The 14,922-nt window shown below is 48.8% G+C and overlaps 6 protein-coding genes across 6 annotated transcripts; 1 reads left to right on the top strand and 5 right to left on the bottom strand.

The window, feature by feature from the left end:
- Nucleotides 1-8: 8 nt before the first annotated feature.
- FOMMEDRAFT_167607 (uncharacterized protein) lies at nucleotides 9-4,739 on the bottom strand. Its single transcript, XM_007265954.1, has 5 exons — nucleotides 2,761-4,739; nucleotides 2,597-2,705; nucleotides 2,532-2,538; nucleotides 1,507-2,482; nucleotides 9-1,444 (listed from the first exon to the last, which is right to left on the bottom strand). Exons 1-5 carry the CDS (start codon nucleotides 2,989-2,991, stop codon nucleotides 209-211), a joined length of 2,559 nt encoding a protein of 852 aa, XP_007266016.1. The 5' UTR covers nucleotides 2,992-4,739; the 3' UTR covers nucleotides 9-208.
- Nucleotides 4,740-5,778: 1,039 nt separating this feature from the next.
- FOMMEDRAFT_83881 (FMN-linked oxidoreductase) lies at nucleotides 5,779-6,848 on the bottom strand (the record flags this gene model as incomplete). Its single annotated transcript, XM_007265953.1, has 2 exons — nucleotides 5,779-6,624; nucleotides 6,675-6,848. The coding sequence occupies 2 exons, from the start codon at nucleotides 6,846-6,848 to the stop codon at nucleotides 5,779-5,781; spliced, it is 1,020 nt and encodes a 339-aa protein (XP_007266015.1).
- A 188-nt stretch (nucleotides 6,849-7,036) lies between these two features.
- Nucleotides 7,037-7,994, bottom strand: FOMMEDRAFT_140377 (TRAPP complex subunit trs31; the record flags this gene model as incomplete). The annotated part of the gene is made up of 4 exons (XM_007265952.1): nucleotides 7,641-7,994; nucleotides 7,384-7,580; nucleotides 7,203-7,327; nucleotides 7,037-7,147 (listed from the first exon to the last, which is right to left on the bottom strand). The coding sequence occupies exons 1-4, from the start codon at nucleotides 7,922-7,924 to the stop codon at nucleotides 7,037-7,039; spliced, it is 717 nt and encodes a 238-aa protein (XP_007266014.1). The 5' UTR covers nucleotides 7,925-7,994.
- A 525-nt stretch (nucleotides 7,995-8,519) lies between these two features.
- Nucleotides 8,520-9,828, bottom strand: FOMMEDRAFT_28113 (uncharacterized protein; the record flags this gene model as incomplete). The annotated part of the gene is made up of 2 exons (XM_007265951.1): nucleotides 8,520-8,987; nucleotides 9,043-9,828. 2 exons carry the CDS (start codon nucleotides 9,826-9,828, stop codon nucleotides 8,520-8,522), a joined length of 1,254 nt encoding a protein of 417 aa, XP_007266013.1.
- A 434-nt stretch (nucleotides 9,829-10,262) lies between these two features.
- Nucleotides 10,263-10,907, bottom strand: FOMMEDRAFT_19646 (uncharacterized protein). Its single transcript, XM_007265950.1, has one exon. It carries the CDS (start codon nucleotides 10,818-10,820, stop codon nucleotides 10,563-10,565), a length of 258 nt encoding a protein of 85 aa, XP_007266012.1. The 5' UTR covers nucleotides 10,821-10,907; the 3' UTR covers nucleotides 10,263-10,562.
- A 387-nt stretch (nucleotides 10,908-11,294) lies between these two features.
- On the top strand, nucleotides 11,295-14,403 carry FOMMEDRAFT_107109 (PARP-domain-containing protein). Its single transcript, XM_007265949.1, has 21 exons — nucleotides 11,295-11,494; nucleotides 11,561-11,615; nucleotides 11,677-11,761; nucleotides 11,828-11,930; nucleotides 11,996-12,098; nucleotides 12,168-12,185; nucleotides 12,238-12,362; nucleotides 12,434-12,462; nucleotides 12,516-12,571; nucleotides 12,627-12,673; nucleotides 12,723-12,814; nucleotides 12,869-12,935; nucleotides 12,994-13,250; nucleotides 13,312-13,412; nucleotides 13,468-13,518; nucleotides 13,575-13,609; nucleotides 13,668-13,679; nucleotides 13,754-13,776; nucleotides 13,835-13,948; nucleotides 14,007-14,154; nucleotides 14,212-14,403. Exons 1-21 carry the CDS (start codon nucleotides 11,492-11,494, stop codon nucleotides 14,275-14,277), a joined length of 1,590 nt encoding a protein of 529 aa, XP_007266011.1. The 5' UTR covers nucleotides 11,295-11,491; the 3' UTR covers nucleotides 14,278-14,403.
- Nucleotides 14,404-14,922: the final 519 nt, after the last annotated feature.

The following is a 14,922-nucleotide window of genomic DNA, read 5'->3' as shown; positions in this document are numbered from 1 at the left end:
AGGTGGGGTGTTTCAAAAATAGAACCGAGATTGGCATCAGATTACAGGAATATGAAATTACTTATGCTACATGAATACAGAGTTCCAAAGGTAGATGTTTGCAAATTTCGTCACGAGACCACATATGTAGAAGGTCATAAGTCAGAAAATAGAGGAAAATTACGTGTATTAGCACACAAAGACCAGACCCAAATTAGATGAAGACAAATCAGACGACGCCGAGGACCACCGTTGCGCGGAGGCTGCATTCTCTTTTGAGATAACTACTCGCTGCACTAACTGGACTCGTATCGCCTTCAGTATGAACGTCAACGAGCTCCTCCGTCTGGAGGGTGCTTGATTTCCATCCCCAGCTCCGCCCGACGACGAAAGCGTCTGGCGCGCTTGCAAACGTCGTTAGCACTCCACCAGTTGGAGACATGCACAGCAAGGTGAAATGTGCGCGTACGGCCTCGCGTGGGTCACGATATGGTTGAGTCGGCGGGCGTGGAGAGGTTTGGTGTGCGGATGGGACGCTGGAGCCTGAGGGGGAGGTACCTGTACTGCCTCCTGACGTGGTTGAAGGAGGTGAATAAGAAGACGCGGGTGTGGGGCTGCGTGACGGCGCACTCGTCGCCGTCGCGCCGCCGCGCGAGGCAGGACGGTACAGTGAAGGCGTTGACACGCTCGACGGGATGTTTACAGGTTGTACGATCGTCCATCTCCGTTCTTCTCCCCCTCCACCTGGCACGTGTATTGGAGGCGCACTGGGGATGGGAATCGTCTCTACACTGCTAAGTCGGTGGACGTACATCCCGAGTTGGAGACCCTTCTTACGAACGACTTGGATGTAGACGTTGAACAGGCTTCCTGCGTACCAGATTGTTTGAGAGGTGAGTCGAGATTTTTCTTGTAAAGAGTCGAGTCCCCAGAACTCTACGCCGAAACGGATGGGTGGGAAGGGCGCCCAAGTAGCTTGACCGGTTGTATCTGCTGCTGCACAAGCCGCTGCGTCTCGTGCAACACTGAGGATACCGAAGAAGGTATTGATTGATTGTGCCGAGAAAGGCCTTACAGAACTAGTCTTCGTTGTGGGACTCGATGGAGTTGTCGGAGCCGGAGAGCCAAAGAGTTGATCCATCGAGGCCCCCTCCAACCCTGTCGTGTCGCCAATGCGCGAACTCGAGTCCACAGGAACGCGGTAATACGTCTTATGCGCATCCGAAGAACCATTATGCTCCTCGATGATCTCAGCGGTAGTCTGGCTTAAGCCGAGACAACCATCGCGTGCAGGGTTGGGTGAGCGAGGAGGCGTACCGGGTGAGGATGCATTTTGTTTGTAAGTTATATGATGACGCAGGACAGATTGATTCCAGTGTGCGGCTTGGATGACGGAGGCTGAGGCGTAGGGTCGTCCGTTTGTCGGTGAGACGTCTTGCGAAATCTCGATGAGCTCATTCAAGGACTGTCAAATTGGTGTTCTTAAGTAAAGCAATGAGAAGGCTAGGTAGATATGGACAAACCCACCATATGCATATAGTGAATGCCATTTGCGAAGAGATTATCCCATTCTCTCTCTTCCGTTGGCTCAATAGAGACCTTCCGCCGTAGCTCAACGACTTTTCTCGCAAGATCGTATCTGTCCCACTCATCTCTTACGAAGAAGGCATCGCTAGACAATACCGCACATGCCCATTTCGCATCCATACCTCCCCGCCGCCAGATAAGCGGAATAGTTTCTCTGGGAATGCTATTGAACGAAGGTGGGCCAGCCTCATGTAAGACTGTTGCGCGTCGCCGCGATGGACCAGTCTGTTCCTGTCCATGCCCAGCAATGGATGATACATCAGCGGACTCAGCAGCTTCCTCGTAAGCCAGCATATCCGCACCCCAACGGCACAACCAACACGCAGCAGCTTCGCCTATTTTGTTCGACGCGGCTCCGTACATAAATGCCGGGCCATCATCGGCATCTTCATGTGCCATATCTGTTTCTGCGTCAGAGTCAGATGCGTCCGTGTGTGGGTCGTTATTTGGCATGGCTTCCTTCTGGGGTGGAGCATGGCTATCTACTGTGCGAGAGACAGGCGCTTTCGAGCGCTTTGAAGCTCCGGAACGTACAGACTTGGAACGTATTGAGCCAGGACTTCTAACTTCTTGGCATATGTTCTCCAAGCCAGGCACTGTTTCAGAGTCCTCTTCGGTCTTCTCGCCAATACCTTTCCCAATAGCAAAGTTCAGGTACCTAATGACGGTACGTGGACCAAGTGAGCTCAAGGCGAGCTGAATTGCCTGTGCGACCAAGGTAGGAATAGAGAGGTAGATGGCCGTGGCAAGTAGCGAGAGAAGGAAACGCGGCGTGGCGTTGTAGTGTCCCGCTGGAGTATTATTCGGAGGCAAAGCTTGCGGAAAGCATGATGTGAGAGGCTCCCTCCTGCTTGGACAAAGTCGAGGATCTACGAATAGTGCAGGGCCACCACCGTATAGTCGTGATATGCATATTCTAGAGAACTGGTTAGCGCGGCATGATAGGATGTCCGATAAAGACTCACTCGAATGCTAGAAATACAATACATTCAATGTGAGACAAGCATACAAAGGATAAGACATTACATACCTGGTCGTGTGATATTTGGGTCGTCGAAAGTGATGCTTACTTCTCCCTCACGGCCATGCTTGCCTGTAGCCTCACGAAAGCCGCCGTCGAACAGCGAGCGGAAGAAGCCCTGTAAATTGAGCAATAGGCGACTTTACTTAGACAAACAGACAGGGGGTACTTACGGCCTGAATGAGGACTACACGATGTAGTCTGTATACGCCTTCCCAGGTCCCGCGCACACGAAGGGTTACGTCGGCGGTGCGGCCCGAAAGGAAAGCGCTGAAGAGGTGGGACTGGATGTCATCGGCCGTCGACATGCGCAGGACGTTGTTGTCGCTGTGGGCGGAGCGATGATGGCCGAAGGAAGGAGAGGCCGAACTATGTAAGTCTGCGAGAGAGCTGTAGGAACGCATAATGAATATTATGACGATCTCGGACGCTATGACTATGCCAAGGCCTTGCCGTCAGGAGACGCGACAGTCCACTAGAGTGAGTAATCCGAATATGTTTAAAGTCGCAGTGCAGTTTCAGGTGCGCCTCAGTCGTGTGATGCGGCTCTTTGCTCGTCGTCGTCCGTGGTGAACGTGGTCGTCTCGACAGCAGTTGTCGTCGCTGAATTTATCGTCTCGGAGGCCTCGGTGTGGTACAAGTATGACTAGTTAACTTATTTGAACATCCGGCCGGGCCCCCGGCAGCAATCAGTTTTCTCCCTTGGGTTTGCTTCCACAGCGCAGCCTCCACGCTCGCTGTTCTCTGAGGCCTCCCTGTCAATCACAACGTCGTCTACGGTGCCGCTTCTTAGAGCGCCCAGTACGTTCTCCGCACGTGTCCGTGAATTTCTTGTCAGCGACGATGACCACAGCGTCAAGTAGTAAAGGCAAGGCCGTTGACTCCGGTCCCGCGCGCATCCCACCCATGTCAAATCCATCTGCAGGCAGCGCAAACCCCTCGGCGTCATTCGCATCCCTCTGGAACTACATTGAGCCTGCCTTGGACCATATAATCCGTTCATCTACAAACAACACCGACCGCGCACCTGCGATCGATGTTGCATATCACATGGGCATACACACAGCTGTTTACAACTATTTTACATCTGCTAGTCGTTTTGGCGTCGATTCTCTTGCTGCACCACGTCTAGAAGGTACAGATACCATCCTTGCAAATGGCGTTCGTCCATCATCACCTCCCGGAAATCCTCATGGCGCAGATCTCTATGAAAAGCTAGACAAATACTATTCTGAAGTCTGCCGGGAACTACTTGCTGGCGCCCCTCTCGAGGATAGCGAACTCTTACATTACCTCCTTCCCTGCTACAAACGATACCATGCCGGCGCAGGCGCCGTGCACCGTCTACTAAACTACGTTAATCGACACTATGTAAAACGCGCCGTGGAGGAGGATCGTGGATGGTTACGCCTCGCCGACATACTCGATGCTGTCATAAAGGTGATTGAAGACGAGCAACCGCGCGAAAAGCTCGTTGAACGCCTTCGAGAACGCCGACTAGCAGAGTTAGCAAAATGGGGCTATGTCGAGGGTACCTCATCCGAAACGCTTGCTCATGCGGAGGCATCAGCGGAAGCAGCCAGTGCTCCAGATCGCGTCGTCCCACTTTCATCAATGGCAAACCGTCGCTTCCGGGAAGAAGTTGTCAAGCCGTTACTTGCCGTGCCGAAGGTAAAGAAGAGTAAGAAGAAGTACAAGAAGTCATCGGGTTCGGCGTCTACGGATGGCGAGACCGTCGGTCCCAAATCTCGCCTCGCTCGCGCAGTAAAGGCGCTTATCGAGTCTGAAGACGCGGAGTCACTTGACGCGAGGCGGAGCTTGGCTTCAGAAGCGAATGATATGTTAGGGGCTGTTGGCGTTCCAGTGGACCATGTATTACGAAAGAAATTGGATAGATTCTCATTGCGACCGAAAGGCTGAGCCAGCGGTCTTCTCTTCTGGTAGCGAGGGATGGTGTTCATTTTCTTTTCGTCTACGATCGTTTTTGTTGTGAGCGGATTCTCTAAGCGGGTTGTGTTTTGATTATGGTTGAGTTTGGTTCTGTTGCATAGTACATAGCGTTGCATTAACTTATTTTTACAACGATCTTAGTAGACTTACAATAGGAATGACGACCAGAGACCTATGATGTAACAACAGACAGTGATATACCCGTAGTAAATATTGTTTGAATATTTGTGCAAGGTCTAAAGCTGACTGAATTTAAGGCAAAGCCCTACTTGTATGACAGAGACAAGTACGAGAACAACTGACATTCACATTCGAGTAAGACCAGTTTGGCACAGCAAGCTCTTTCGCGTTGTACAGCATCTTGATGCCTTTGCAGATGGATGAAACGCACAAAAGGATAATACTGAGATGGGTGCTTAAGTCTGTAATTGCAGGTTCAAGGGATGCAGAAGGATGTGCAGGACAATGTCCCGAGCAGTTCAGGTTCTACAAGCCTGAGAACAGAGTAGCCATTACTTATTTGAGAAGTATCCAATAAGAATCTAGTAATTCCAAATATTGCTACTCACAACTGTCTTTGCAGTACATAAGAAGTACTCCACAGACCTAGCTGTCGAATTGTTGTGCAATTGTCAATTGTGTTTGGCAAGATTTCTATAATATCCATTATTTGCATTTCTGTACACAGCAATCGTGCCCTGCTCTAAAGTCAAAAACCTGGTTATTTTCTTGGAAGTAGGCAGTATGCAAAAGAAATTTGAACAGACAAACTATGATTCTTTTACCTCAGGGGGTCAATAACTTGCTTCGTGGTGGATTAAGGTGACATTTAATTTGACTTTGGGAATGGAATAATCGAAGCGGTTCGTCCATGTGATATTTTCATGATGTAATATAGTTAAGGAGACAAAATTACATCATAGCAAGTGATTCATACTCAAGTGAGGGACGATGCCTATGTAGCTCGTCTCTGGACTGGCACCATTCTGCCAGGGGTGGCATAATTATCTTTGATTACCTAATTCAAAATTCTGTACAAGCTTGTAACAATTACTGTAACTGGCCATCCTTGCAAGCTGGAAGACTCCTGTTTGGAGATACTGATCACTCAGTTACTTACAGGCTGACCTCGAGTCGAAAAAAAGTAAGCATCTAGTGAAGGATGTACATACGAATAATACACTGCATTACGACCTCTTCACCTGCACGCCATTTCCATTCAAATTGGATATCATCCTTCCCTATTCTTCTCTGGGTGGCTGGGACAGTAGCTCAAAGGCTCGAATGCCTTCTCGACCAAATAAAGTTGCACTTGCAACCACCTTCGCTCCCGCATTTCGCATTCGAGCCACAGCAGCAGGAGTCGTCACGCCTCCAATACCAACGACACTTATTCGTTGAACCGCAACATCCCCGGAACTCGATATGAGCTTCGAAAACGTGTAGACATTTCCGAGTGAAAGAGCATGTATAGCTTCACCAGCAAGCCCACCCAAAGGCGTTGGTAGCGCAAATCGGGAGCCACCCTCGTCCTTTGTCGAATTCCTTTCATGCCCAGCAGGGAGGGCTTGTTCCGTAAAAAGAAGACTAGTTCCAAGGGTATTCGTACATGAAAGGAACGCGATAGGATTATACCGCTCGCCATCAATGTCCCTTGAGAGACTGGCAATTAAGGAAAGCATATCGGTGAATTGTGTCGAATACGTATAAGGTGGAAGTTTCAGGCCAATGGTGAGAGTCCGGTCCGTCCAAAACGCCATCGCAAGCACTGCGAGGAGCGGACTAAGTGCAGTAGGTGCGTAAGCAGGCGGTGGTGCATTTGCTATATTCGGACAACTCGTGTTGAGCTCAATTCCAATCCTGCTTGATTCCCCGTTCTCATCTCCGATTTTCTGACGGAGTTGTTGTACTGCATGGACCATGTTCCGGAGTTCCGATGGGGACGACGAGGTGATACTGATAACAACCGGCTTTGTCGATTTCTTGTTTTGTAAGAGCGACTCCACCCATAACAGGTACTGGGATAGGGGATGCGGAGAATAGCCGTATGAGTTGACGGAAGATAAGGACTCGGATGAAAATGCCATCTAAGAGTGTCATTAGCATTGAAAGGAATAGTGATAATTGACTAGCTTACAGTATGCTCCGTGGGGTAATTTTCTGGAAATCCTTTCAAAGTGGCTGTTCGAGTAGTGACCGCGCCTGTATATTGGCATTCATAGAGTTCCTTTAGTTGTTTCTCTTCTGAAGCCCAAACACTCGAAGAGTTCATTAACGTAGGCGAGATATGCAGTCGGTGTATAGTGGCCATGTCAATGTGGTTCCGGAAGCAAAGCGTGCTGGAAGCGATACAGGAGAAAGAGCTATAAAACACGGCGCTCAAGCCTTTGATAGATACCAGAACGATTACATAATCCTTAAACTCAAAAACTCCATTCGTACACATGAAATACAGGGCAACCTACTTAGCGTCTAACATAAAACGTCCGCATAACAACTTCATTTCATAGCTTCTTCTCGTTCCATGACGGAGCGCTCAAGTTTGATAAGGATGGTCGTCCTTGAAGGGAATGCATCAGTTGGTGTATTATGCGCCGTAACCCTCGCTGGCTAATGGAAGAAAGTCATCAGAGACGAAGATTGAGGGCTATAATAATGGACATACAAAACAAAGACCATCTAGAACAGCTTCGACTATCCCTGCGGTTAGTGACGAACAGCTCAATTGGCTCATGTCCCTTGGAACGGAGATGTATCGCGTTATCGGAGGATCGTTGTCTATAATCATATCTTTTAATAGATCAGTTTCTGACTGGTTCAACGTCAGACTACCGGCTGCGACCTACATTCGTCGTCATGTTCCACACTCTTCTCGATAGCGTCTGCCGGCTTCCCAAACACCGTTCGCCAAACTTGCGTATGGATAGACATCAGCGCAGGTAAGAACCGGATCTCGCGTTTTGGGGTTTTAGTTTGTGCTTCCACCCTCCAGGACATTAACTCAAGTACACGAGTGCCTATACGGTATCCTAACACGTTTAGTCTGAATGCACAGATATGAATCGGTCACTTTGACGTAGCTTCCATAACTATGTACACGTACCTTCGCTCGAGGTCACTGATGCCACTTACACGCTTCTGAGTGTACTGAACAATCTCGGAGAAAAGGAAAGCATATGCTGAAAGGGAGACTTCGGCCGTGCGTGTCTTGTTAAGGTTACGTTCGTAAACGTTTGGACGTGCTTTCGCTATGGCCGCCAGATTTGTCGGTATAGGAGTCGAATTTGGATATGAGAAGCGCGTTGTGCTTGATGCTGGCGAGAAGTGGTCTGACGACGCATTTGAAAGTACGGACATTCGAGGGTTAACTGGTTGCGGATACGCCATATTAGTGGCCGCTGTTTATTTTCTCCCTATAGTGAGGCCTTCGTTGATTCTTGTCGACGAAAATACGATTCGGAGGTGTGGACGAACAAATGCACCTAGATGTCGACAAATACGGTCGAAGAGGGCTCTCACCCATGACACTCATTGGCGACCACGTGATGAAAACGCGTCGCGTCGCGACTTCGGCTGTTCAAACTGCGTTAAGCATTGTCTTCTCTTTCAAACCTGTTCTAGTGAAAGGAAGAAAACAAGCCACCAAGCTGCACACTCTTTGTAGTTAATAATAAAGAAAGTTACATAAATGTAGAATCATATTACAAATATCACATTCAACAATGACAGGAGCTTGCAAAGCACCAGGGACCAAGTCTATCTAGTCCTAAATCTAATAAAAATATGCGGAACGATACAGAGTAGGTATGCAGATAGTCCGTGCGGGTATTCGTGCATTCGATACAGTCTCTGGTCTGAGAATGTCTTGACTAGGCAGGCAGATGAAAAGGAAGAGCAAGTCTAGAATCCGGAAGAAAATAAAAAATAAACGATACCTTTATGACATAAAACGAAGACGTGAAAGGGGAAATGACCCAAGAACTCATGCGGCTCGACCGCTGGAGCCTGCCCCACATGGTGAACTGATGCTGTTGACAAACTCTTGAATGTATGATGCAAGCGCATTCGGATCGTCTTCAGGAAGAGCAATAGTGTGTTGCCCATAGTATGATGGAGGCTGTGCATTATCACTGCTACCGGGAAGATTCTGAGGCTTGGTGCCTCGACCTTCCATATCGGACGTAGTTTGGCTGTTCCAGTCAGCACTGTTTACAGCATAGAAGGAATTGTAGTCCCATTGCTGTCCCTGTGGGGAAGGAACGAATGAGCACATCGGTGACAATAACCCGTACAACAAATATGGTACCGGTTGATTACAGTTCATCCACGGTTCGGTAACACTTTGGAAACAATCATTGGATAACTCTGAGGGATTATGAACAGACGTAGAACCAGGTCCAGCCTCAGACTCTGCAAATCCGTGTTGTGAGGGAGCTAATCGCCATTGAGGCTAAAAAGAGCTAATAAACGTACAGCAAGTATAAATTAGTCAGTAAGACACTGACCAGTAACTCTGTGAAGCATCTCGGCTTCGCGTCCGACTTCGCAGCATGACGCGTAGGCGAATTGAGTATGGAAGGGTGGACTGCGGAATCCATGCTTTCTCTGGACAACTGGGGCACATGATTAGTCAGTCCATGGATGTCCGTCGACCTTCTGGGGATTGAAATAGGAGTGGGTGGTAGGACGACGGCTGTTGTAATCTGGTTTCGACGACTGTCGATGTCGTCCTGGCGAGGCATCACCCGACGACGTGGTTTGTATCGATATCCAGGGTGTTCTTCGGCGTGTTGCTCCTTCACAGCTCGCGCTCGTGTCCTCCAAAGTTCCTTCCTTGATTCAGACATGGACTTCCACAGCATTCCAGCTTCGCTGCTGAGCTCCCTATTATTTCTCTTTTGGCCTATAAACTGCTTGCGATACTCGCACGCAAAGAGTATGAAAGGGTTCGCAGGCCGTCGCACGTGTGCTTCGTCATGTTTACGCTTAGACGAAGGATTCCGAGAAGGACGGGAATACTCCCGCACTGCATCGGGGCAGGCAATTTCATCGAGCGGATAAAAGGAGGAGCGCTCAGCAGATGTGCATGACGATTCGGTAAGTAGCCTCCTAGACATATCCGGAGTCTGTGGAGGTGTCGGCATCGTGAAAGATGTCCCGACGGTATTGGGACTGGCGGAGAGTCGCGAGAGAGTAGCAACCTGGAGAAAGTCGTCTAGTGTCAGCTGTCCCCGGGTGGATCTGAGAATACGAGAGGCAGAGATGTTTCCGCTGCAAGTGCCTTGATACATGCTTGTTCAAAGGCGCAAAGCAACTCCAACCCAGGCTTAGTCGTCTTGCGGGAAGGAGTTTGGTCAAAGGGACACGTGCTGGGAGTAGCGAGATGAATGTTTGCCTCCGTCCTTTTTATGTGCCTTTGAGCAAGTTTGCCATGTATCTCCTCCACCGATACAACTCTTAGAAAGGCAAGTATCAAAGGAAGAGAATAACGGGCACATTAGCCTCGAGGCACCTGATCGGGTGTACGGTTAGCTGGCTTCGTGATCGACGTTATGTACCTTCGATAGCCTCCACTTATTAAAAGCATGTATTAGTACGCCATGTCATAAACGAAGACATCGCGGATCAGATAGGCCTCTGTAAACAGCATCCTGCAAATTTACCGTCGAGTGTGAAAGGCTGAGCTACTAGTAGATGCACTTTACAGTGTGGTACTTGGGTATGAGACTAAATGAGTGAAAATTGGTATGGGACAAGTATGCACCGAGATATATTCAGAACCAAAGCAGCCACCAATTTCAAGATTGTGTGGATTGCGTTAAACACGAGGCAACCTTCGGAGGCTCACTCCAGCACAGGTGAGTATATACACCAGAACGTGTTCTCATTCTGGAGAGGATGGGAAGTTCCGAGAGGTTGGAGAGACAGTGAGGCAAAGACGGAGAGGAAGAGGTTCAACAATACCATTGGACGTCCGTCTTTGAGTGAACCGTGTCTAGAACTGAGTGGCGCGACAGCCACCGCTTCACACGACAAATACAGTCAAATGGCACGGGTTGATACAGCGGTCGGAAACAATATAACTCCGCGTATACGCCACAGACTTGCGAACAGATTGCGTCTTGAGCCTTGGGTTCCTCGTCATGTCTTCACTCGTGCAACGCGCATCTTGAGGTTGGTGCTTCGGGCCACGAATATACATCAGGATTGACAACGTATGATCGTCGCTTGAGTCGAGAAGAATTCGCTGACGCAGTCCCTGTGCCTCCTGGACTCGATTCATATCGCATGTATGATCACGATTTGAAGAGAAGAGAAGAGAATGGAGAACGTGCTACGGACATTTGCGTTGTGTAAGCGTGTTGGTCCGCTGATCGGACACACCGGAACTTGCCGATGACTCAATTGACGCGCCTTCCGTGAGTCTGTCGGGCCCGCCGTGAACTTCGCGAATGCCGCGTCGGTGACTCGATTATAGGCCCCCGACGCCCGACTGCCGACGCGCCCTATAAAAGAGCGCCCCGCCCCCACGTCAAACACCCAACTTGGTTTTTGCCAGAAATTTTTTTCGCCCTCTATTGAGTGTGAGAGATGCCACCTAGACGCTCAACACGCAAGACACAATCTACCAATGTATCCGCTACTAACGATGCAAGCACGACCACTGTGGCTGATGCTTCCGCCGATGCCAATGCACCCGACACAACTACAGTGGCTCCCAGGAAGTCTACTCGGGCCCGCAAGAAAACTACGGTTGCCGGCGTCGTTCAAGATACATCAGCACCTGTAATAACTGGGGCAGATCCGGACACGAGTGTCGATCCACCGAAGTCGGGCTCGAAACGGGCACGCGATGACGATGTTGAAGACACTGACAAGCCAAAGTCTAAAAAATCTAAGAAAGACGACAAGGCCGCTGGTGATGCAGATGGAACACCCAAAGATACGTCAAAAATGGTACGGGTTTCATCACTGAGACAACATCTACGTTTCGCTCTCGTTAAACTGGAATACGACGTATAGGTAACAGTGTTGAAGCGCGGGTCTGTACCAGTTGATCCAGCTTCGTCGTTCATCAGTGAGTCCAGACTTGACGCTGCTTGTAGCACGTAAATTAGACATGACTTTTGCGCACATAGACACGCACCAAGTTTATGTGTCTCCGGAAGGAGAAATTTGGGATGCCATGCTGAACCAGACCAACATTGGGAAGAATGCAAACAAGTGAGATGCGCTATTACGCGTACCCGCGTTTCTTTCCAATTCTCTAACATTCCCGGAACCATCCAGATTCTACGTGTTGCAACTCCTTCACCCGATTGGTGACGCGTCACAATGTATCCTTTTCTTGCGATGGGGCCGGACGGGCGAGTCGGGCGCAAGTCAAACGAAGGTTGGCGGTTTTTCTTTCTTGCGGCCAAGCTCCACCCTGCTGAACCGTTTGACTGGATGTTGTAGGGACCTTGGGCGACGTCTATTGCGATCAACGAGTTCAGAAAGCAGTTCAGATCCAAGACATCCACGCCATGGGAGCAACGTGCCGGTATGACAGCTAAACCGGGTTTGTTAAGATTTGTCTGGTCTCATTCTGGTCGCTGATTTTTTTTCTACCTTAATCCTTTCGTTTCAGGCAAGTACATTTGGCTCGGTAAGTCAAACCCACAAAGCATGGTAACAATGTAACTAAGCAGCAACTGCAGAACGTGATTACGACGACTCCGACAGCAAAGATAAAGAGGAAGAGAACTCGGGAGCAAAAGGCAAGGGAACAGAAAAACCCGTATCCGCCAGGGTGCCAGATTCGACTCTTCCGGAGGAGGTCCAGGTTTGTGCTACTGTCCTGCCATAAACCGCACACTCAGAAAGTGACGTGTCATTCAAACCCGTGAAATACAGAGCCTCTGCAGGGTCATCTTCAATGTCGGGTACGTGGCGCGACTTTTGCTTCTTTACTGTGCTCATCAAAATTATCACGCAGCTACATCAATGCTGCCCTGTCGGCCATGAACTATGATGCCAACAAGCTTCCTCTAGGTTCGTGGAAGAGCTTGGAAGTACTAATAAATTCAGATATCTAACTCTATTAAAGGGAAGCTGTCAAAGGCTACTATTCTTAAGGGTTTCTCGGCGCTCAAGGTATACGTCATTTACTTTCTTCCTCTAGGTTCATCTAATACAGGTGTAGGCGTTGTCGGACGTCATCGAGAACAGTGCCAACACCTCGCAATATGGTGGATTTGATGCTGCGTGTGCTGAGCTTAGTAACCAATACTACTCGTGCGTTTAAAGCGGTAGTCCTCGTCTTCATTCATTAATCAAGTGGCCATATAGAATTATACCTCATGTGTTCGGCCGTCAGAAGCCAATAATTATCAACACCATGCAGCAACTCAAGAAGGTGACGGTTGCTCGTTTTTGGGGTTGCTTCGTGCCGGCTGAATCGCACATTTGTCTAGGAACTGGAACTCGTTGATGCACTTGGAGATATGGAGATAGCGCAGAAGCTGATCAACGAGAAGGCTGACGCTAACTGGGACGGGGAACCGGTCAACCCCATTGACGTGCGCTTTAGGTCACTTCAACTGGAGTCAATGATCCCCGTTGCATCGGACAGCAAGGAGTTTGGTACTGTTGCCGCATATGCGTACGATACGCATGGTTCTACACACAGTTACTACAAGGTCTCGGTCCAGAATGTATTCAGGGTCAAGAGGTTCGTGCCCCCCTTGCACGACGCAATGCGTGCACTGCTGACCACTGATACGCCAACATAGGAAATTCGAAGACGAAAACTGGGCAAAGGCAGGCTTCGAAAGTCTCGGAGATGGCCAGAGACTGCTTCTCTGGCATGGATCTCGGTCTACAAACTTTGCTGGCAAGTATTGCATCCGAACACTCATTGAATTCCCCTGTTGACAAACTTAAATCAGGCATTTTGAGCCAAGGCCTACGGATAGCCCCGCCCGAAGCACCAGTGAACGGTAAGCAAGACTGAGTCAGGAATGACTTGCCATGAAGCTGAGGGATGAACGTGCAGGATACATGTTCGGGAAGGGTGTTTATTTTGCCGACGTAAGCTTACTCACGGTTAATTCTAAGAAAGTAGCGCTAATGAAGTTCATATGCATAGATGATGTCAAAGGTATCCAATCACTGATTCCTGACTCCTTCTACATTCCCGCTAATACTTGCTCCTCTGCTCTGTAATGTGAAAAGTCATATAACTATTGCTATCCGGGGTAAGCACCTTTTACAATTCACCACGGAGTCCGTGGATATTGACCGGCATTAAAATAGTGCGAGTGGCAACATTGGAATCCTACTTCTCTGCGACGTTGCTGCGAAGCCTTGCCATGAGCTGCTTAATGCAAGCTATATTGCGGATCAGGAGTGTAAGAACGCCGGGAAATTGTAAGCTCCTCCTGCACTTGTGCTACTACTTTCATTTGTGGACCTGATGTTGGTGAAGAACGACGAGGGGAATTGGGCGCACCCAGCCCATTGAATGGCAGGATGCAGGTGAAGCGCTGGATAACGACGAGCTGAAAGGGTGTCTAATGCCCAAGGGCCCAGCGAAGGAGGTTAACCCCCCTGGCGCATATCTACAGTACAACGAGGTTAGCACGCCATCTCGTTAGCTCTTTATGTGACTCACTGACGCGCACCAAACCCAGTACATCGTTTACAACACTGCGCAAATTCGAGTCAAATACCTTTTGATGGTCAAGATGCAGCACTAAACCAGAAATATCGTACCATTGTAAATAAATCAGCACACGGACGGACATGGATGATCCCAAATATTGGATTGTAAAGCTTCGGTCTACACTACTTCCCGAATAAGTTGTACATGTATATAAACTCGCAGGTGAATATTCTAAGCAAGAGCATTTTGGAAAGGGAGGCTTGCTCCATGGTGATCAAAGCATCGAAGAAACACGACGATAGCTATGTACAACGATATTAATGTGACGGTAGTGAAATTTCTCGCGCATTAAAGCCCCTGCGACTTCTTGCAATTCGTAACTCTTACGTCCACGAGTATAAAATTAGTGAAATGTAAAACAATTCTGTGGCAGGTCGAAAACTCCCAGTAGGACATTTAGAATGAAGGTTGCTTTCATATGCAGAACTGCCCGGTATGTCCGACTAACCCTAGGAGTATCGTGATTTAAATTTCGAATTTGTTCCGGAATTGAAAATATAATATTCATTAATAAAAGTACAATAAATTTATGCATATTTTTTTGACTTTTAAACGGCCGTATTTGGTATTATTTGGCCAAAGTCCGCAACGGAAGATGCCGGAAAGTCCCGCAACGTCGCACAACGGGTAGAACGTTAAGAGAATCCATCCATCCGTCCATCCAGCTTCAGTCATTCTC

The sequence above is a fragment of the Fomitiporia mediterranea genome (assembly GCF_000271605.1).
Source record: "Fomitiporia mediterranea MF3/22 unplaced genomic scaffold FOMMEscaffold_5, whole genome shotgun sequence".
Taxonomy (NCBI): Eukaryota; Fungi; Basidiomycota; class Agaricomycetes; order Hymenochaetales; family Hymenochaetaceae; genus Fomitiporia; species Fomitiporia mediterranea.
This window is presented reverse-complemented; position numbering and strand designations above follow the sequence as displayed.

Excerpts from the sequence above, each read along its gene's own strand:
- FOMMEDRAFT_19646 (XM_007265950.1), bottom strand. The coding sequence starts at position 10,820 with ATGAATCGAGTCCAGGAGGCACAGGGACTGCGTCAGCGAATTCTTCTC.
- FOMMEDRAFT_167607 (XM_007265954.1), bottom strand. The coding sequence starts at position 2,991 with ATGCGTTCCTACAGCTCTCTCGCAGACTTACATAGTTCGGCCTCTCCT. Across the intron at positions 2,706-2,760 it reads GTGTAGTCCTCATTCAGGCC|GGCTTCTTCCGCTCGCTGTT; the intron begins GTAAGTACCCCC and ends CTCAATTTACAG. Across the intron at positions 1,445-1,506 it reads GCATTCACTATATGCATATG|TCCTTGAATGAGCTCATCGA; the intron begins GTGGGTTTGTCC and ends CCAATTTGACAG.
- FOMMEDRAFT_107109 (XM_007265949.1), top strand. Across the intron at positions 11,616-11,676 it reads TCCAGCTTCGTCGTTCATCA|ACACGCACCAAGTTTATGTG; the intron begins GTGAGTCCAGAC and ends TTGCGCACATAG. Across the intron at positions 11,931-11,995 it reads CGGGCGCAAGTCAAACGAAG|GGACCTTGGGCGACGTCTAT; the intron begins GTTGGCGGTTTT and ends TGGATGTTGTAG.